The 21,963-nt window shown below is 38.4% G+C and overlaps 1 protein-coding gene across 1 annotated transcript in view; it reads left to right on the forward strand.

Moving 5' to 3' along the window:
- Positions 1-21,963, forward strand: part of ITGA8 (integrin subunit alpha 8) — a gene marked incomplete at its 5' end in the record, with an annotated part of 204,220 nt that overhangs the window by 124,543 nt on the left and 57,714 nt on the right. The window contains 4 exons of the mRNA XM_021714558.1: positions 564-711; positions 7,943-8,035; positions 13,775-13,854; positions 19,228-19,308. Coding sequence (XP_021570233.1) covers positions 564-711; positions 7,943-8,035; positions 13,775-13,854; positions 19,228-19,308 — 402 coding nt within the window. The remainder of the gene's footprint in view (positions 1-563; positions 712-7,942; positions 8,036-13,774; positions 13,855-19,227; positions 19,309-21,963) is intronic.

Here is a 21,963-nt window from a genome sequence, read left to right on the forward strand (position 1 = left end):
TTTCTCTCGGCTAGTTAAGATCTTGTTTTACCTGCCTACTTCTCTCTTATTGTCTACTTTGCATTAATCTCCCCCTCATACTTTCTAAGCCATCTTTCTTTTTTTCTTTCTTTCTGTCACTCATTTTCTCCTAGTGTATGTTTTCAGTGATGTGCTGAAGCTGCCTCATCCTGGCTTGTAAAACCAAATGTTAAATTTGCAGGAATTTTGCTAGTTGATTGTTAAGCATGTTGGTAGCTTGAAATTGACATATAGTGGGTGAGTGTACACCATTCACCAATGGAATCTGAAAATACTATCAATCAATACTTTTTTTTTTTTTTAAGAACTGGATGTTAAACATTTCCCAGCACACCACTGGGTGTTTTTCTGCCCTTCTTATCGAGAGATGGTTCTCTTAACTCTTCCCATTATCTCTTCATAATGTTTCATCTTCTTTTTTTTGGTCTGGATCTTGCATGTGCCATTTTCCTTCCTTTCCTTCTAGATACATCTTTAAATAAAATATCCACAAAGTCAGAGAAGTAGAGTGCCTAATAGTTCTTTTTAAACTGCCTTTTTAGAGATAAGCATCAGGTAATCATTGGAGATGAGAATCACCTTATGCTCATAATAAATGCAAGAAATGAAGGGGAAGGAGCCTATGAAGCTGAACTCTTTGTAATGATTCCAGAAGAGGCAGATTATGTTGGGATTGAACGGAACAACAAGGTAATGCCTACAGATTATTTGAAGTAAAGAGCTAGGTATATTTTCGAAGTCAAGTAAGGGTTAAGTAGGGCCTTCGTAGCTGAGAGTTTCTTCCTAAATAAAAGATAGCAAAATGGTACCTTACTTTGTTAAATCATTATAGCAATGAGCTGGGAAGGGGCATGGGCTTACACGGTATTGTTTTTCTTTACCACAGTATAAAGATAAACTGGTCAAAGATTGAGAGAAGAAGGCAAGGAAGAAAGAAGCTTACCAATATGATCAGTCAGCTAAGTTCCCAGGCTACCTTCCATCCTCACTGGCTTTCCTAGCCTTGTGTTGAGTATTTACTGAGGTTCAAGCAGGTGGCAGGAAGCCTGGTTTTCATTATTGGTTAGGGAAGACAGTCCAGCCAGTCCTTGCTGAGCACTGATAATGCCCGGACAGGCACTGGAAGGGAAACAAGTTCATTTTTCTTTCTTCTTGGCCCACCTTGTCATAATTGTGACCAGGAAAAGCCTGGTCTTCCTCATTTGCCGGTCCTCAATGTCACTGTTTATTAAAATGACAACAGTGCTATCTATAGTATCTATAGTCTTTCCTTTCATGATCAGAACATGAATTTTCCCATTTGAAGTATCTGCAGATTCAGAGTGTTTATAATCATTTGGTCTAGAAAACTATTCTAAACACGTTATAGAATAACAGAACAAGTTCCTCATTATCAGAACTATGCAGACTAACAATTAAGAGTAGAGACCAAGGATCACATTTGTTTCATAGGATTAGATGCATCATAGGTATTCCTTAAATACTTGCTGATGGGGTAAACTCTTCGAGTTTCCTCCCATTGTGGGAGCTTTTCGGGCCTCTCAATAAATCCTACTTAAAAAAAAAAAATACTTGCTGATGGATTTGTTCATTTAAGTAAAATGTCTTAAAGGTCTACTTGTTTCCAAATTCTGCCTCCTTTGAGGACCTCACACATTTTAATGATTGAATAATGTAATAATAAGTAATTCCTCAAAGACATGTTAACAAACTGTTGTGATGTTGATATTTTAAAAACTTAGGAAATGTAATTCTTTATTCACACTTCAAGTCTCATGGATTTTTAGTTGAATCGTCAACTTAGGGGAAAAAAAAAGCACCCAGATGAGTAACAATCAAGTAACTGACAATCATTTAAAATCACTATGATTTTTTGTTGAAGAAATTTATTGGAAAATTGCCTTTAAACTCATTAAACTGTATATGTTAAATATATACTGCTTTTTGTATGTCAATCATATCTCCATAAAGTTATTTAATTTTTTAAAAAATAGTCCAAAAACATTCCCAAGCCTTTCATGATAGCAGTGAGGTTGGATATAGAGGAAAAAATCAATCCACTTCTTTTCAAGAGTGCTTACAACTCTTCAGTCTACTTTTATTTCCCTCTTATTTCAACCAGGAAAGTCAAAATAAACCCTAATGTCTCCAGTGAATGGCTTATAATCATCCCATTTTTTTCTAATTGTTTTTCCTCTTCATATTTCTCTATCATAAAGTCACTTCTATTTTTTTCTTTAAAAAATAATAAATGGAACACTTATACACGACTTATAAGGATGGTGTTTAATAACCATTCTGAATTTTAAAAAATCATCTCATAATGAAATCACTACAAGCAAAAAAAAAAAAGAAAAAGAAAAATATCACCTAGAAATACTTACATGCAAATAACACAAAAAACAAAAACAAAAATGTAGCTCGTTTGTTATTTCTTGAAGTGTTCCAGGATGCCACTTGTATTTTTATTTCAATTGCCTCCTTGTCACTGCACCCCTGACTTTGTTCAACAAAGCATCTATTATATATATATATATATATATATATTTTTTTTTTTTTTTTTTTTTTTTTTTTTGAGTTGGAGTCTCACTCTGTCACCCAGACTGGAGTGCAGTGGCCACTCCCGGCCACCGCAGCCTCGGCCTGCTGGGCTCCGGCGATCCTTCCACCTCAGCCTTCTGAGTAGTTGGAACTACAGGTGCGTGCTGCCACACCTGGCTCATTTTGATTTATTGTAGAGATGAGGTCTCGCCAAGTTGCCTAGGTGGGTCTCGAACCCGCAGGCTCAGGCAATCCACTCACCTCAGCCTCCCAAAGGTGCAGGATTACAGGCTGAGCCACCGAGCCTGGCTAAAGCATCTATTCTAAAATGTTCTTTCAGCAAAACATCAGTTTACTGTCCACTTTGTTATATGAAGGCCTGAGAGAGTACTTATCATCCTATCTTTGGCTGTAAATGTTACAAAGGACTTTATCCGTAATCGCAAATGAGCTCTCCACAATTTTTTTCTCCATCAATTTCCCTTGGGCAAAGGCTTAGCCCAGTCTTTGAATTTTATGTAGCTAAGCCACAGTCTAATTTTCTTTGTTTTCAAGAAGTCTGAGGTTTTTGTACCTTTTTATTTAAACTCAGTTCAAGTTTTTTTAAATAATATTTTTCAAGGGGAAAAGTATTGGAAATGATCTGATTGTAAGTTTTGCTGTTGAAAACATTCATCTTTGTAGATAATGGAGATTCTGATCATTTCTTTCTCTAAAAACCTTAACTGAGCCAGCCTTCCTATTTCCCTTTGGTGACCTTCCTCCTAAATTTCTCTAGAAATAAAGCCTTTATCTTTGTTATCCTCACCATCATTGTTATTACTTTAGTAAGATACATGTAACATCAAATGAATCATTTTAACAATTTTAAGTGTATGTTTCAGTCTCATTTGCTCACATTGTTGTGCAACCATCACCATGAACCATCTCCAGAACTTTTTATCATCCCAAACTGCAACTCTATAACTTTCTGTCTCTATGAATTTGGCTGATCTAGGGATCTCTTACTCATCTCCACTTCAGTCTTTCCCAGCCGCCTCACCCTCAGCACGTGTGTAGCTAGACTTTGGGTCTTCCCTACTCATGCTCTTACTCCCCTGCATCTTCCATCTCTGAGGAAGGCATCAGCATCCCTGGTTTCTAAAACCTAAAATGGGTCCTCAGCCTCTTGTCCGTATCCTTCAACTGCCGCTATCACCCTCATCCAGACTGGCGTGATCTTTTGTCCAAATGACTGCAACAGTCTCCCAGTTCATCTCACCAGCAACCTACCTCTAGTCTCTTCCTTGCAGAGAACCCCAGCTTTCCAAAATGCAGATCTGAGCATGCCCTATCTTGCTTAAAACGCTCACTAGCTCCCCGTTGCTTTTGGGATAGGATGCAAACACTTCGGATGACATATGTGGCCCTTAATTGTATCATTCCTGCTCATTTCTTCAACCTCATGGCTAGGTGTAGACTCTTTACTCCTATACCCTAAATTAAATTCTCCTCAGTTCCTGCAATGCCATCTGCTCTTGTCACAGAGAGCTTGTTCCGGCTCTTGCTTCTCCCTGAAACACTAACCCTACTCCCTCTTTATCTATCTTTTTCTTTTTCTTTTCTCTTCTTTTCTTTCTTTGAATCAGGGTCTCACTCTGTTGCCCCGGCTGGAGTACAGTGGCATGATCGTGACTCACCACAGCCTCGACATCCTAGGTTTAGGCAATCCTTCCCTCAGCCTCCCCAGTAGCTGGGACAACAGGTGTGTGCCACCACACTTAGCTAATTTTTTATTTTAATTTTTGTGGAGATGAGGTCTCACTATGTTGCCCAGGCTGGTCTTGAACTCCTGGGCTCAAGCAAATCTCCTGTCTCAGCCTCCCAAAGTGCTGGGATTACAGGTGTGAACTACCGTGCCCAGACTATCTTACCGTTTTCTACTCATCCTTCAAATAATAATTGAGACCATAGTAATTGAGGCTTAATAATAATTGAGACTGCTAACATTTATTGAACAATTACGATGAGCTGGGTACTGCTCTGAGTTTGGGCATGTATTTAATTTATTTAAACTGCTCTCATGATCACCATCTTATGAAAAAGAAGAAACAAAGTAACACACCCAAGGTTATATGGCTATTAGGTAGCAGAAACAAGATTCAAACCGCAGCTGTTAGGTCCATGGCCCTGTTCTCAGCCACTGACTTGCAGTGCCCCTATCAACTTATATACTACCTCCTCCAGGATGCCTTCTCTGATTGCTTGAATCTATGTACATTTCTTCCTTGGTCACTATTTATTTCTATCATAAAATTTACCAGACTCTAGTAATTGTGTGCTTCTATTGCTTGTTACAATTCCTTATAATTTTTGTTATAATTGTCATAATAATTAAAAATTAAGAGAGGACAAGGGGGTCTTACTTATCAGAGCCTGGCAAATAGCAGATTTACAGTTAATATTTTTAGTGAATGAATAATACTCTAACAACTACAAATGGATTGGAACAAGAATGTCCCTGAAACCACTGAGGAAAATAATCCAGAAATATCTAGAAAAACAGTCATTGTTTCTCTCTTTGGAGAAAGGAAATAATGGTTAAAAAAAGAAAAGAGGTGGAGGGGATGTGAGAGGGAGAAAAGATCTTTGATTGATGTCAAAGAACTATTTCTAGAAAGCTGGGAAAAATGTACATATAACTTTTAACCTTTATGTAAGATAAGAATATTTACTGTAGAAACAAAATCCTTGATTTATATCCAAGGGCACGTGGGCATTTTTGAAAGCTTTTGCTGGGTTCTTTTTTTCTGTCTTCATGATTAAGTTACTAATCCCAACACAAAATAGCTCTGTACAATTAGGGTTAGTTATAGATCCTTAGTATATTTTTATTCTAAAACAGAGTTTTGTTCTATTGCATAGACTGGACTGCAGTGGTGTAATCTTAGCTCACTGCAGCCTCGAACTCCTGGACTCAAAGTGATCCTCCCACCTCAGCCTCCTGAGTAGCTGGGACTACAGGCATCCACCACCACGCCTCAGCTTTTTCTTTTCTTTTTTTCTTTTTTCTTTTCTATAGACAGGGTCTCTCTGTGTTGTACTGGCAGGTCTCAAACTCCTGAGCTCAAGCCATCTTTTCTCCTCAGCCTACCAAAGTGCTGAGATTACAGGTGTGAGCCACTATGACCAGTTATGGATCTTTAAGAAGTTGGATCCATACTAAACGTATCTTTGAGAAGAAAGAATAATGCCCATTTTTTGAAAATATGTGTCTCAGCTCCTTCAACATAAATAACATGTCATTCAGGGTATTTGGAGAGAGAATGTATTCATCAGTGATTCACTCCTTTCTCATTAAGTAGAACAGAACTTTCTTTTTTTTAATTTTTTTTATTTTTGTTTATTTTTATTTTTTATTTTTTTTGAGTTGGAGTCTCACTCTGTCGCCCAGACTGGAGTGCAGTGGCCAGCAGCCTCGCCTGCTGGGCTCCAGCGATCCTTCCGCCTCAGCCTTCCAAGTAGCTGAAACTACAGGTACGCGCTACCACGCCCAGCTAATTTTTTTTTTCTTTTTTCGATTTTTTTGTAGAGATCAGGTCTCACCAAGTTGCCCAGGCAGGTCTCGAACCCACGGGCTCAGGCAATCCATTCACCTCAGCCTCCCAAAGGCGCGGGATTACAGGCTGAGCCACCGAACCCGGCTAGAACAGAACTTTCAGTGTGTTTTCCTGGGTGAATCTTGGAGGCAGATTTTTTATTTTTTTTTTTTGAGTTGAAGTCTCACTCTGCTGCCTAGGCTGGAGTGCAGTGGCACGCTCATGGCCACTGTAGCCTTGAACTGCTGAAATCAGGCGATCTTTCCACCTCAGCCTTCCAAGTAGCTGGAACTACAGGCATGCGCCACCAGGCCTGGCTAATTTTTTGTTTTATTGTAGAGACGAGATCTCACAAAGTTTCCCAAGCTGGTCTTGAACTCTTGGACTCAAGCAATCCTCTCCTCAGCCTCCCAAAGTACTGGGATTAAAGGCTTGAGCCACTGCGCCCAGTCTGGAGGCAGATTTTATGGTTAGTTGCATTCCTGTTGATTTCAATGTAGGTTCCTCTTCAGACAAGAATGTGAGCTGCTTCTCCATCTCCTGACATCATCAATTACGTTGTGTCCAAGACTGCTCTAGGGACTGGGATTAGAACAGATGCAAAAACCTCTGCTTTCCTAAAGCTTAGAGTGTGTGATTTACCTCCAGAATTCTTTAGCTAGATGCCTGGGATTTGTTTGGTTTTCCTTTGCTTTGGTTTTGGATTTGGACTTTTGTTAATAAGGTAGAAAGAAAGGAATGGAGAATCATTTCTGAAACTCTTACTTGAAAAATTCTCCTCACTTTCACATAAAATTCAATAGAGCTGACAGATGGATAACATGGTCATCATCTTGGGATGCCTCTTCCATAAACCTATCACAGGGATAGAAATTCCCCAAAAGCTGTTTCTCTGTGAATCTCCTCAGTGCAAGTTTCTTTTTGGGACTGAGGGTGACAGGTGACATGTTGATGACACGTAGCAAATTACAGTGAAATAACAGCTGATCATAAGTAGCTATCACCATGCAAAGCATGGCCGTAGGGCCCTCTGGAGCATGATAGGAGAATCAGGGCGGAGAATGGGGGTAGATTTCTAGGCAGCTGAGGGTAGCATCAGGACAATGGGCAGGACTGGGAGCAGATGGCAGCAATTCAAAGATTTCTGCTTTCCTCTCTCATCTGCTCAGCCTTGAGATTTTATCCAGCATATTGTTCCAAGCACCTCTTCAAACTTGAGTTTCTATAAACTCTCATCAGAATAAGATAGAGGGGGAAGGAAGGAGATCGGTTAAACATAAAGGTGTTCTCTTTGCATCTTAAATAGTTGAAGGATTGAACAAAACTGATTGTATAATCTCAATATAGGACCGTGGCATGTAGAAATTTGAGTTCAAGGTAATTCGCTTGCAATCAAGTCTTGGAATAAATCTATACATATTACTATCATTTTGTTTTTGCAAGACTAACCAAAGGAATAAATCTATTTACTCATGTTCAAGTATTTATGATCTTCCTGCCCTGAGTTTAACATTAACATTGGAGAAAATAATGTCTAAAATATTCTTATAAATGCTATATTATACATTCTCTTCCTCAATGAAACACAATAAATTCATTTACCAACCCATGTCTTTCTAAAGTTTAACTTTGAACTTTTTTCTCTGAAATTTCTTTTCAGAGTTAATTGTCACAAATTGAGTTTTGTGCATAGTTACACACACAGGTGTTTGAAATCACCCCAGGCCCCCAGCACTGCTTTTGTGACAGGATGTAATTTACTCTGCCCCTGAACTTGGTATTGGTGTTCTTTCCTGTTGTAGGGCTTTCGCCCACTGAGCTGTGAGTACAAGATGGAAAATGTAACCAGGATGGTGGTGTGTGACCTTGGGAACCCCATGGTGGCTGGAACAAATGTAAGAGAAAGCCAGAAGTACTAACTGATTTTCTTCTAACCAAATTTTCCAGAGAACTAATGGAAAGTTCCCCAGTTAGCACTCAGCAACTCAGCACACAGAAACTAAAACAAATAAGACAGGAAATTCCCAGGGTAGTGGGATTTAGCGTTTCAACGTACACAGAGTGAATAATCTCAGGTTAAACACTCAGAAAGATGTGCGCTTTTAGGCTCTCTCCTTAGACATTACTTTCATGTATCTTTTAGTTGCAACAAATCTATAAAGGCTTTCTTTTACTACAGATATGTTTCAAGTACTTTTTCTTTCTATTTTACTACACTTGAATTATTTGAATTAAAAAAGAAATACAATGTAAATAAAAAACTTTAAAAATAAGCTAAAGGAAAGGTTTTAGCAGACAATTAAATTAACTTTTATTTTTATTATACCTCCTATATGAGTATCATCCACAGTATTTTCATATTAAAAATATTATCATTATCATAATCCAATTTTTTAGATCAGTCATATCAAGTCTATGTTTTTCACTGTATTACTTGAAGAATTGTACAGAAAGTTACTTGCAGTTTTATAGCAAGGAAAAAAGGTTAATAGTGATCTCCAACAATCTTGTGAAAAAAATAGGAGTTCTTTGTTTTCCTCCTCCTCCTCCTCCTTCGTTTCTAGGTTTAAAAGCTTTTCCATTTATTATAGACAATAAATTTATTTTACGCAATTACAGTTTAATATGCCCATGCTAACTTCTTACAATAAATATTACAGTATCAGTTACAAAGTCACAAATCAGAAAAATTTCTGGAATCTGAAAGTACCAATAATTAACTCTTACATAAATAGAGCATACATATTGCTTGATTTAAAATGAGATGTTTGTAATTACTGATGAAATGTTCTATTTGAAAAAATTTTGTGAAGTTACATTACATAAATTTTTATGAAAACCACATCCTAAGGTGTATTCCAAAGAGTGCTAGTTCCTTAAGATAAGCCTTTAAAAGGGAATTCTGTAGCCATTGCTGAGTATGGTGTTCTTCTCTGGGAGATACAGGTATGCATGTGCATTTTAAAGGTGCTGATATGTCTTCCAATAAATCTTTTAGCTCAATGTTTCACACATTTACTTGAGCATTTGAAATTTCTTCTCAAGTAATATCTATTCCTAATTTATACTTTAGGATATCATACTAGATTAATATGTTTGTTCTTTTACACTATAACATATTGATCTTAGGTATTAAAAATGTGCTAAATTGTAATCGGGTTACAAATAAATAAATTTATTTGTAAATAAATTTCTTGGGTTAAAAATAAATAAATATTTAAATGGGAAGCAAATGACTATAACAGATTATTATTCATTACCATAGATTGATGACCTCTGTGTTATAAACCCATGATTGGGGTGAGGGTTAGGCTCTTTTGTGTTATTCTATTGAATTTTCAAAACAACCCTGTGAGTCAAGTAGTTCCCCTGTTTTATGGACGAGGAAACCAAGGCTCAGAGAAGTCAAATGAATTGCCCACCAAGTGACACAGATGATGGAAATCCGAACCAGCATCCAGCCAGGCCTGACCACAAAGCTCATGTTCAATCCAGTGTGCAAAGTTGTGAAAAGTACTTGGATAAAAACTAATGAACCGGGCTCGGTGGCTCAGCCTGTCATCCCGCGCCTTTGGGGGGCTGAGGTGAGTGGATTGCCTGAGCCCACAGGTTCGAGACCCACCTGGACAACTTGGTGAGACCTCATCTCTACAATAAATCAAAAAATTAGTCGGGTGTGGTAGTGTGCACCTGTAGTTCCAGCTACTCAGAAGGCTGAGGCGGAAGGATCTCCGGAGCCCAGCAGGTCGAGGCTGCGGTGGCCGGGAGCGGCCACTGCACTCCAGTCTGGGTAACAGAGTGAGACTCCAACCCAAAAAAAAAAAAAAAAAAATGAATAACAGATGAGACAAGTGAAGCCGTGACAGATACAATGGGATGTCTAAGCTGACCCATGAGAGCATTTTCAATATAATCTTTTGATCTAGAAGCTAATAAATCCTTTTGCTAGTTTTCAAGAACTCACTCATCTATTTTGATAGGAAGAATTTTACCTGGGGCCAAAGGCAAATAGATGAATTGATGTGGTAGCAGCAGTGTTAGCATCTGTAGATGACCAGTCACACATTCCTTTCTTAGTATTAAAACGGTTACATCTAGACCAGAAATCATCTAGGATCTAACTAAGGATAATCTTGGAATAAAAACTGCCCACCAATGTCATTAAAGGTGGAGGGAAAATGGCAGTGTAGTATTAGCCACAAATGTGTTTATGTGAAAGGATGTGAATCTCTTTTACTGACAAATACTCTTTGGAAGTCAGAGAAGTAAATTGTTTATATTCATTTATCTCTGAAGTCTATAGTAGAAGAAACCTAATAGCTTTCTTATCTCCACCTATAATGCCCTTAAACACATCAAATTTTATTGCATTCTGTTTTATTATAAAACACTTTGATTTATTTACTTCTTCATTTTATGCTTTAAAAATAATGCTCTCAGTAGATGGAGGTAAAATTCCAACAATAAAAACAGTTCTAAATATTTAAGAAATCATAAACTGCCAAGAATATTTATTCCCACCCCAATATCTTTTTTTAAAAATAGTTTTCAAGTGATTTTTTTGTTTGTTTGTTTTAACTTAACAAAATATTCAAGATAGAATTTAGAAGTTTTATTTTGGATTTTTAGATAGTGAGATCATTTTATAGAGTATCTATAGTAATATTCGTAATATAGCCATATGCTACTAATAGAAACTTGCAAATTTTCTGAAGCAGGAAAATGAAAAAAAATGGTAGAGTCAACAAAAGCCATTTAGAATCAACACCAAGAGATCTGGCGTTTGGTACTGGCTAAGGACAGGTGCGCCTCTTGCCAGTATTAAATTGTGATGCCTTCATTGTGTCTTCACCCCATGGTGGTCTGCTCTACAATGAAGACCAACAGTGGGCAGTCTCCATGACAACATAGCTGGATTCCCATCACTGGAGGGGAGCAGCAAGGATGCACTCTCATCGTTTTTCAGGCAATTTTTATTGCACACTTCTACATGCCTGGCACTAAACTAGAGTCTGACAATAGAAAGATTAAAATATACAATCCAGGCTGGGAACAGTGGCTCAAGCCTGTAATCCCAGCTCTTTGGAAGGTGGAGGCGAGAGGATTGCCTAAGCCCAGGGGTTCGAGAGCAGCCTGGGCAACTTGGTAATACCTCAGCTCTACAATAAATCAAAAAATAAGCCAAGCATGGTAGCACACACCTATAGTTTCAGCTACTTGGAAGGCTGAAGCAGGAGGATCGCCTGAGTCCAGCAGGTCAAGGCTGCAGTGGCCTTGAGTGTGCCACTGCACTCCAGTCTGGGTGACAGAGTGAGACTCCAACTCAAATACACACACACACACACACACACACACAATCTACATTCAATAAGAAACTCAAAATTAGCAGTATCATAGTTTAGGTGAAAGCCAAGTAAGAAAGGAGACGGAGAAAAATTCTGCCTGTGGGATCAGAGGATGTGTTGCAGGAGATATCTCTTGTCCAGAGCTTTGAGGCATTAGTAGGAGTTCTTCAAACAGAAAAAGCAAGCAAGCAAAAAAAAAAAAAAAAAAAAAGCTAAAGGACTTCTACAGAAGAGAGAAGAGCATATGAAGAGGCCTGATCAAAAATTGCCCATTTGAAATTATAAAAAAAATTCATCACTCCTGGGACATAAGGATATGCATGCTTCATAATTAAGACACACTTGGGTATAAAGACCAGTAGTGCCTATTATCAGCTGCAATACCTTGAGCAAGTCACCTTGAAATGAGAAAATACCTACTTGTAGGAATGTGGGAGCAATACAATGATACAACTTTTTTTTTAACTTTTAATTTTTTTATTTTAAAAATGTAGGGTACAATTCAGGGTTAGGTAGACAAATGTTTATTACGCTAGTACCCTTGTTGTTGAGGTGTGCACCCACTTCTCCAGGCAGATTCCCATGACTGTCAATCTTGCCCCACCCTCCCCTGGCAGTTTCCCACTACTCCCAATCCCTTTCTTATAGTATTACGATAGTTGTTCAAGGTCCGCTTATGAGTGAGAACCTGTGATACTCAGTTCTTTGTTTCAGTGAAAATCACTCAGTATTATAGACTCGTAAGTTTATCCCGGTTGTTGTGAAGTTCATGATTTTGTTCTTCTTTATGGCTGCATGATATTTCATCATGTATATGTACCACATTAGTTTTATCCAGTCCTCTTTTGATGGGCAGCACAGTTGGTTCCATGTTCTTGCTATTATGAACAATGCTGCAATAAGCATATATGTGCAGGTATCTTTTTCATAGAGTGATTTGAGTTCCTCCAGGTATATTCCCAGGAGGGGGATAGCAAGATCGTATAGAAGGTCGCTTTTTAGATCTTTTAGGAATTGCCCCACTGTTTCCCACAGAGGCTGCACTAGTTTACCTTCCCACCAATAGTGTAGAAGTGTTCCCTTTTCTCCATATCCTCTCCAGCATCTGTTGTTTTTTGAGTTATTGATGATAGCCTTTCTGACAGGAGTTAGGTGGTATCTTAGTGTAGTTTTAATTTGCATTTCTCGATATGACATTTTTAAAGCCACTAGGATAGTACATGGCTCATAGCACCTCCAGTATGGGCTGCAGACGGCTTCTAATGATTTATGAAAAAAGTGACCATTTATCACTAGTTCGTATTATCATTGATTCATATTGACATGATGCTGGAGTGGCTATGATAACAGATTCTAGAATCAGCTTCAGGGATTTAAATTCCAACTCTGCTGTTCATTTGCTCTGCACCTGGAGCAAGGCACTTAATCTCTTTAATCCTCAGGTTGTTGTCAGTTGTATAATGTCAACAATAATAATACCTTCCTCTGAGTGGTCATCGTAATGATGCAAGTTGAAGCATGTAAAGCATAGCACAGTGCTTGGAAGAGTATATGGTATAATCCTATGTGTGTGCGCTATTACTTTTGCTTCCTTGTTTATATTATCATTGGATTTATTTTTCTCCTTTTTAAATCTATTTCTGAATTACACAAATACTAACAGCACTTTTAAAAACTTGGAAAATAAAGGAGGAAACAACAGTCTGTGTAGCCACAACCTCAACATAATGATTGTATATTATTCTGAAATATTTTCCTATAATACATCCCCACTCCTGTACAGCAATGTTTCCATTTATAGCCTTTTAAAACCATAGCTGAAACACATCGCACATAGATCATTGTAACTTTAATTCTTCATTGATCATTATTACATAGAAGCATTTTCCATATCTTTGCATTGACTTCACAGCTATAATTTCAATGACCGCATAAATGTCCACCCAACAGAAGCATCATTGTTTTCTAAATCAATTTATTCTCATATATTTGGGTTGTTTTCAGTTTAGCGTATAAAGAAGGTGGCAGGAGAAGAGGCAGTACAGAACTAAATGGAGAGAGAGAACTAATTTGTATAGTGTGACCTGAATCTTCTGGGCCCTGCAGTGTCATTGCATGACTTCCTCTGGGTTCTCAGCCACCCAGGGTAGAAGCAGGAAAAAGGACAATTAAGGTGATCAAGGGTGGAGTTTTGCAGGGATGACTTGGAAAAGATTTTTATGCTGTCTATAAGGTCCCTCCCATGTAATAACTTGTGTCCTGTGTGATTTTCTCTTATTTTATTTTTAGTATTCTCTAGGCCTTCGATTTGCAGTTCCACGTCTCGAGAAAACAAACATGAGCATCAACTTCGATCTCCAAATCAGAAGGTTAGACCTTTAAATACCTACATGAATGACAGCACGCAATAGTAAGAGATCCAGAGTGAAACGTTGCCACTTGTCAAGGTCCCTTCCCTCTGCTTTTCTTCTTTGTTTTTCTCAATTATTTGTTTTTTTCAATACTTTAGGATTTTGAAAAAGAGATTGATTGCATTAGGTAGGCCAAGTTATGAGACAGTAGAATTTTTTCTTGGGCACCCTCCCACCTACTTCACCACTGCTTTTCCTCATTGCAAGGTATGTGTCCTCCCACACCACACTCCCATGATCTCATCTGGGTGTCAGCTAATCCCAGAGAATAAAACCTCTGCACAAAAAAAAAAAAGCATACATTTTTGCATTTGTAATCTTGAAGTTCACTAAAGTTTCAAGAATGAGTGAGTCTCTGATGGTCTTATTCTTGAGCACTACGTCCAGATGCAGTTAAGTTAGTATATTTTGAGGACGGGGCTTTTCTCTAGCAACAATGAGCTGAGCCATGTAGGTAGCTGCTTCCCTTTTCTAAGGATGACTCTGTTTGAGGATTCAACTGTGACTTGACCCTCTCACCATCTATTCTCACCGTCTATTTGCTCCCTTGTGGCTGAAAATATTTCATGAACAGCAAAACGCATAGAGTAGTGTGACATGCGTGGTGAAGCATCCCAGATGTGGATTTCAGCCCATTCGCTGGTAATAGAATCAGTTTAATGACTTGAGATCCATATTAAGAGAAAAGGAAATTGAATAGAAAATAATATATACTATATTAGTACTACTCATGTATAGTAAGATGCTCCGTGAGATGTAAATGTCTTTTGTGGTCTGAGGTTATAAAGTTTGAAAAACACTGATAGAAACAGGACAGGCACACCTTCCACAGTGGCTTATACTTTAGTACCAGTATGCTGAACCCTGGCACTATTCAAATGACTAGAAAGTCAGTAACACAATTTGGTTCTCAAATAGTGTGCACCGTGGCTGATCTCTAAATTTACCTTAATATCTTGTAAGAAACTGTTATTAGAGCATAATAACTTTCAGAATAATGTCTCTGTGCAACAAATTACTTTCTAATAGCTACTTCAATGAGAGGTTTAAGATTTTAAAATATATATACTCCATAAGAATGAAGTAGATTTTTAAAATCTATAACCTGTGTTTCAAACCACACTTCTACCCCAAACTTAGTGATAGATTTCTAGAGAGGAAGGTTTTCCAACTTACTTTAGGTGTTCTTTTCTGACCTTAGTGAAGTCTTTTTTGAATTTAACTTATTTTCTGCTGAATCTTAGGCTTTAAAGATTTTATCCAAGCCGGGCTCGGTGGCTCAGCCTGTAATCCCGCGCCTTTGGGAGGCTGAGGTGAGTGGATTGCCTGAGCCCGCAGGTGAGTGGATTGCCTGAGCCCGCCTGAGCAACTTGGCGAGACCTCATCTCTACAATAAATTTTTTAAAATTAGCCGGTTGTGGTAGTGTGCGCCTGTAGTTCCAGCTGCTTGGAAGGCTGAGGCGGAAGAATCGCCAGAGCCCAGCAGGTCGAGGCTGCGGTGGCCGGGAGCGGCCACTGCACTCCAGTCTGGGCGACAGAGTGAGACTCCAACTCAAAAAATAAAAAATAAAAAATTTTATCCAAGTTAGTGATGAGATATAGATGGAATGAATTCTTCTGGAATATGCCTTCATTTTACCAAGGTTATTATTATTATTATTACTGAGTTGGAGTCTCACTCTGTCGCCCAGGCTGGAATGCAGTGGCACATTCACGGCCACCTCAGTGTCAACCTGCTGGATTTAAGTGATCCTTCTGCCCCAGCCTTCCAAGTAGCCAGAACTACAGGTGCACGCTACCATACCTGGCTATTTTTTTTTTTAATTGTAGAGACGAGGTCTTGTCAAGTTGCCCGGGCTGATCTCCAACCCATGGGCTCAGGCAATCCACTCACCTCAGCCTCCCAAATTGCTGGGATTACGGGCTGAGCCACCAAGCCTGGCCCCAAAAGGGTATTAAATCACTTCTTTGTAGCTACAAAAATATATTTCCTAAAAGGTTCAGGTCATCCTAAATATCTTCATTTTTGAAATCTTCTGTTTATTTCTAAGTTTCTTAACAAAAAACAACAACAAAATAGAACACACCATAATGAAGGACCACCATCACTCCAGACAGCAGCCTGAAGTTTCCATGTCGCTCCATCAGTCTGTCATTGATCCTGCAGTGGCATGAAGCTTTGTGTCACTTGGGGAAAGATACATCTCTTACAAAATACATAGTTTTTATTGGAAAGAAAAGTTTGGTATGACAGGGTAGAGCACATTCATTGCTATTTCTTTCTTATTCTTGGTTGCGGTTACAAAAAAAGAGAATTGATGCAAATAGTTCATTCAAGAAGAAAAAGACACTAGATAGTGTTCTAAATGCTTTCGCCAAATAAGTCCTGTAGATTATCATTTAAATAATGATTTCAGTAAAGAAGAGCTGAATTTGATGTAAAATAGAAATGGTCACATTTTAAATATCCCTTTTCATCTAAAAAAAAAAAAAAAGAGTCATGGTTGTCTTCCATTTCCACTCATAAGTATTTTGACACTATCCTAAAAAATACAAAAATAAAAAAATGCAGAAAGAACTAGAATATACATAAAGCCCCAAATTCCCAAAACATGCATTATAGAGATAAAAGTGTTTACAATACAGTGTTTGAGTAAAACTCAAATACTAGGACATTTGAGAGGTGAGCATTTATCTGCTCGCTTTGCTGTCAGACCCCAAAGATGTAAATACATATGCAGATGGGTGGTTTTGCATTCATTTTAAATGCGTTTAAACTAAAAATAAATTAAACCAAATGTTCTGTAGTCTAAACTCTTGCAGCCATATATTGACCACAGTTACCCACATTTAATGCCCTTTTCCACAAATAGAAGCCAAAAGAGAAATGGGCTTTATAAATTAACCAACTTAAAATATTTCCTGTTACCAAATATTTGCATTACATGGTCTCTCCATGCCCTTGCGTTACATGACGTAAACCCTTTTCTCCCTCTGTAGAGCGGGTCTCTGATTGCAGTTCCCACATTCACAAGCAGGTCTTTGTAAATAACCTTGAAGTTGCACAGTGAAATGAACACTGTGTTGTCTTTGCTGGCATTCCAAAGACCACAGAAAGCATAGAGGGAATGTTAGAAAATAGGAAGTAGTAATGAGAAAGAAAATAGCGTCAGAATAATAAAATGAAAACATGCTTATCTTTGGTGTATGACACAGGGTAGAGTCCCATAGCGGAAATTCACCATCCCTTGCGTAGAACTAGCACTGACAATATAAATAGCTCCGCTTCCTTGGCAGTGATGGATTGCTTGTTTGGATGTATCAGCGGTATTAGTGAGGGAGTTTTCCTTCCAGGAAAGAGGTCAAGGAAGCGTCTAAGTTATATATCAAGCCTGGTTCCCTTCTTAGCAGGAGATTTTTCTCGACACCACTGGTATGTAGTAGCAAGTGTCATGGCAAATCTGTGTGACAGAGGATGATTTTGATGAGACAACCAGAAGGTCTGGGCTCTGAGTTTGTCATAGCTCTCGCAGCATTTCAAAAAAGCTTCTAAAGACTTCATATTAGACTCATTCAAAGGTGATTCCAGTGTTTGACGCCTATTTACATTTTCAGGAGATTGTGGATAAGAAAAATGGTGCTATTTAAAGCACTTGGAAACAAAATGCAATAGAATTATGCAATAACTTAAATAAAACATTGTTTTTCATCATTCTAATTTCCACTGCTGCAAAGCAGTAGTGAACTAGAAATAGAATAAAGTCAGGTTAATCTGTGGAACTACTGTATTTAAATTTCCAAACTAAAGAATTAGCCAGAATATATTTGGAAACAGTGTCTGTAACAAGGAGAATTACTTAATCACTTCTTTGTGGTTGGAATCCTGCCTTTTAAAAAACGTACTTTTTAATTGACTGATCCTCCCCAGATGTGATGATAAAAATGGCCTGGAAACTGGGATTTGACCTTTGGTGAACAAGTCCCTCTACTCAATCACAAGCTTAGTGGTGATACCCTGTTCCAAGAAATGAGCCTGATGGTTGCCTGTTTATAGCTTTTATGTGTATTTGCTGTTTAAGTTACCTTATCAGTATATACAATCAGCCAGGTCTTCTCAAAAGCATTCTGGGAACACTTCTGTCTCTTTCTCCTTTGAAAGCAGAATTGTATCATATCCTTTCCAGCTCCCACACTTGGAAAGTTTCAAAAGGTAGTCAGAACCTACCCCAGAACCATAATCATAGTATTAGAGCTTGTGAGAGTTGATGAAAAAAATGCCTCTTCTTAATAAGACCTGGATATAAACATGAACTGTTAGTGGTGATGGGACCACATCTCAGTTTGCCAAAAGCTGCCTAATTTGGGGGTGATTTCAATGAATGCACAGTAAGATGGCAGTTGCCACCAAAATTGTCACTGGTTGAGCCTCTTGGGAGGGGTGTTTTGTCTGCCTTATGCCATAGACTACTTACCACATGCATGTTTTAAAAGCTAAGCTTCATACCTAATCACATTTGCTTGAGAGAGGTAAAAAAAGCAGACTTAAAAACAACATTGCCACCATTCAGAGAGGTATGATTAAACACACACGTTCTATCTTGAGACTCTTGATGAATTTCACAAACTTTTATGCCATCTCCTAATCGCCTGTGTATGAACTGCCCAACTTCCTTGGGTCTTGCTCTTCTTGCCGTCAGCCAGGCTTCCACTTTGCTCACCACTCCTCGCCCCAGTAAGCCTGTGAATGTGCAGCAAATGTACACTTACTTTAATATTCACTCAAGAAATAAACCATAAAGAAGATAAAGTTGCTGCCAAAACAATGTATGATAGGATGCATTCCAGAATCAAACGCAAATGCTGTTTCGATTATGGGCTGCTCTGCGTTACTCATGCCAGTCTTCCTCTTTATTAGCATGGAAAATCAGGAGTTGACTGTGCTGTCACTTCCTATTTGATGGGCCTTGAACATGATGCACAGAGATGTTAAGGAATTCATCCAAGATAGAAGCTGGAAAATGAACTCAGGTCCGATCCTTTTTGGCTTAGCCATTGAAACAGACAAAAAGTGTTAGTCTCTTCAGATATCTATTGTATTTCCAGATAGTGTCTCCTCATGGAAAGTTGTTACGTTACTGTTGACCAGACAGGATCTTAGCATTTCTCTGCACAAATGGTTATGATTTTATAGAATGAATATACCATTGTTCTCTGAATGATCAGGTTGGCAATGTGTGTTGCTCTTGTGATATACAGAATGTTTTTCATGATCATGCATGGTGGTAACATATCTGAGAATATATATTTAAATCATGTGTCACTGTGTTTTAGTTCCAACAAGGATAATCCAGACAGCAATCTTGTGAGTTTGCAAATCAACATCACTGCTGTGGCTCAAGTGGAAATAAGAGGGTAAGTAATAAACAAGGCATGCAGTAGTATAATAATAGCTTTCTGTATGTAAAGAGTTATGATAAAATACTAGTGAAAACTAGCCAGGTGTGGGTGACTCACACCTGTAATTCCACCACTTTGGGTGGCTGAGGTGAGAGAATTACTTGAGGCCAGGAGTTTGAAGCCAGCCTGGGCAACACAGTGAGACTCTGTCACTGCAAAATAAAAATCTTAAAAATTATCTGAGTATGTTGGTGTGTACCTGTAGTCCCAGCTACTCGGGAGACTGAGGAAGGATTGCTTGAGCCCAGGAGTTTGAGGCTGCAATAAGCTATGACGGCACCAGTGTACAACACCCTGGGAGACAGAGTGAGACCCCGTCTCAAAAAAAAAAAAAAAGAAAAAAGAAAAAATACTAGCGAAAGCTATATGGAATGTCCCTAATGTATTAAGAGATTACAGTTCACTTTGGTTATCGGTTTTCATTCTTTTATACTGATGATTAGCCTTATACTGATGATTGGAAAACAGCCAACCCTGTGTAATAATAATTAACTCGAAGGATATCAAAATAAGAGGTCACTTTATTCACTAAACTGACAATTCAGTAATCACACTTTACAAAGCAGTCCACGAGAAACCTGATAAAATAGACAACCTTGTGATTCCCTGAAGAAGTCTCACTTCTCCAATAATTATTTTAGCATAATGACAATTCAGCCTCACCACACCACAACTTGAGTTTAATAACTGCTAACCCTTGGATGCAAGGTTCAGTTGGACCTTCATTTCATATATTTTTCCTCTGGTCCTATTCTTTGAGGAAGGTGCCAATAAACAATCAACCAAGAGAAAAGAAGAAAGGGGTCAGGGAAATGACTGCCAGCTGGAAAATCCATGCCTGGGGGAAAAAGAAATCAGAAATGGACTGTGTGTCGTTCTTATCTCGCACAAAGGTGGAATTCACTGATTTTGTTCTTATAGTTCTTGTTTCTTCAGAACAATCAAGGATTTGGCTTAAAATGTCAACTGGGATTCTGAACCACATTTTCTCTGGGGTTCCAGAATCCTGGTTCGCTTCCTTTTCCACAGGTCCTGAGTGGTTCACTCTCCTCTGCGGTGACAACTGGGATTTCTGCACTCAGAGTGGTGTCACCTTGGGCCCTGTGACCACCGTCCCAAGCTGCTCTCAATGGGGCCCCGCCGCTGCCCTGGTGCTGCTGAGGCGCCCCCTAGTGGATTAGAGGATAATGATGCCTAACATTTACTGATGCTTTCTAGGTGCTACTTGATTTTAGCGCTTCTTAATACACACTAGTATCCTCATTGCACAAGCGAGGGGGATGCGGCACAAGGACTTGAAAGTTACACTAGAAAATAGAAAGCCAGAATGTAAATACAGGCAACCTGTCTCCAGAGCTCATGTTCAGAAATGATCGTGCTGTCCTGCCTGGGAGATGAGCTCTTTTAACCTCATTTCTGTAAAATCTTATTTTATATATATTTCCGTGATTTTTTCTCATTCGAACAAATGCTTTAAGTTCACTCATTTTATGGAACATGCTTGTAGTTCATTCGTGTAAATTGCATTAATTCCATAAGCGTTGTTTTTGTTTGTGGTTTTTGTTTTGAGTCAGGGTCTCAGTCTGTCACCCAAGCTGGAGTGCAGTGGCACAATTACAACTTACCACCGGAACTACTACCTACCAGTAGCTGGAACTACTGGTATGTGCCATGACACCCAGCTAAATTTTTTTCTTTTTTTTTTTTTTTTGTAGAGATGAAGTCTTGCTAGATTGCCCAGGCTGGTCTCAAACTCCTAGGTTCAAGCAAATTTTGATCTTTCCTTCTGTCCTTTTGACAAACTTTTTGTGCATGTCTTTTATACACGTCTTTGGGCACACATGTCAGAAGAATGTCAGCAGGGGATATGATTAGAGGCATAAACGTTACAAAATAATAACAAATTCTTTTTCAAAATAGTTATACCAGGTTATACTCCCATGAGATGTAGATGAAAGTTTCCAGTGCTCCATATTATCAACTAATTCTTAAAATGATCCATTTTTTTCACGTTGAGCCAATATGATGGATAAGAAATAGTATCTTACCAAAGGTTTAATGGGCAGTTCCCTGATTTCTAAGAGAGAGTAAGCAGTTCTTTTATGTGTTTGTTGACTCTTTATTCTTCCTATGCAGGGAAATACTTGTTCATTATTTTTTGTATGTATTTTTACCCAAAGGGTTGACTTTTTCTTATTAGTATATAGGAATTCTTTTATATTTCAGAGTTTAGACAGTAATCTTTTACCAGTTACATGGATTACAAATTTCTTTTCATAGTTTATGGAATTTGTGAGGTTTTTGAAAAGTCAAGTTTATTGAGGCATAAATCATATCAATAAAATTCACCCTTTTGAGGATGTTCCGTTTGAAGAGGTATGACACCATGAGAATGTTCAATATGGAAGAGTACCATTACTGCAAACAGTTCCTTTGGGCTTCTGGGTAGTCAAGCTTTCCCCCCACCCTGTCTCTGTAGTTTTGCATTTTTCCAGAATGTCATAGAATGTCATATAAATCATTGAGAATGAATCTGGCTTCTTCCACTTGACATAATGCATTTGGGAAACATCCTTGTTCTTGCATGTATCAGTAGTCTGTTTCTTTATA

This window comes from Carlito syrichta, unplaced genomic scaffold (genome assembly GCF_000164805.1).
Source record: "Carlito syrichta isolate Samal-C Ts95f unplaced genomic scaffold, Tarsius_syrichta-2.0.1 Scaffold305668, whole genome shotgun sequence".
Classification (NCBI taxonomy): Eukaryota; Metazoa; Chordata; class Mammalia; order Primates; family Tarsiidae; genus Carlito; species Carlito syrichta.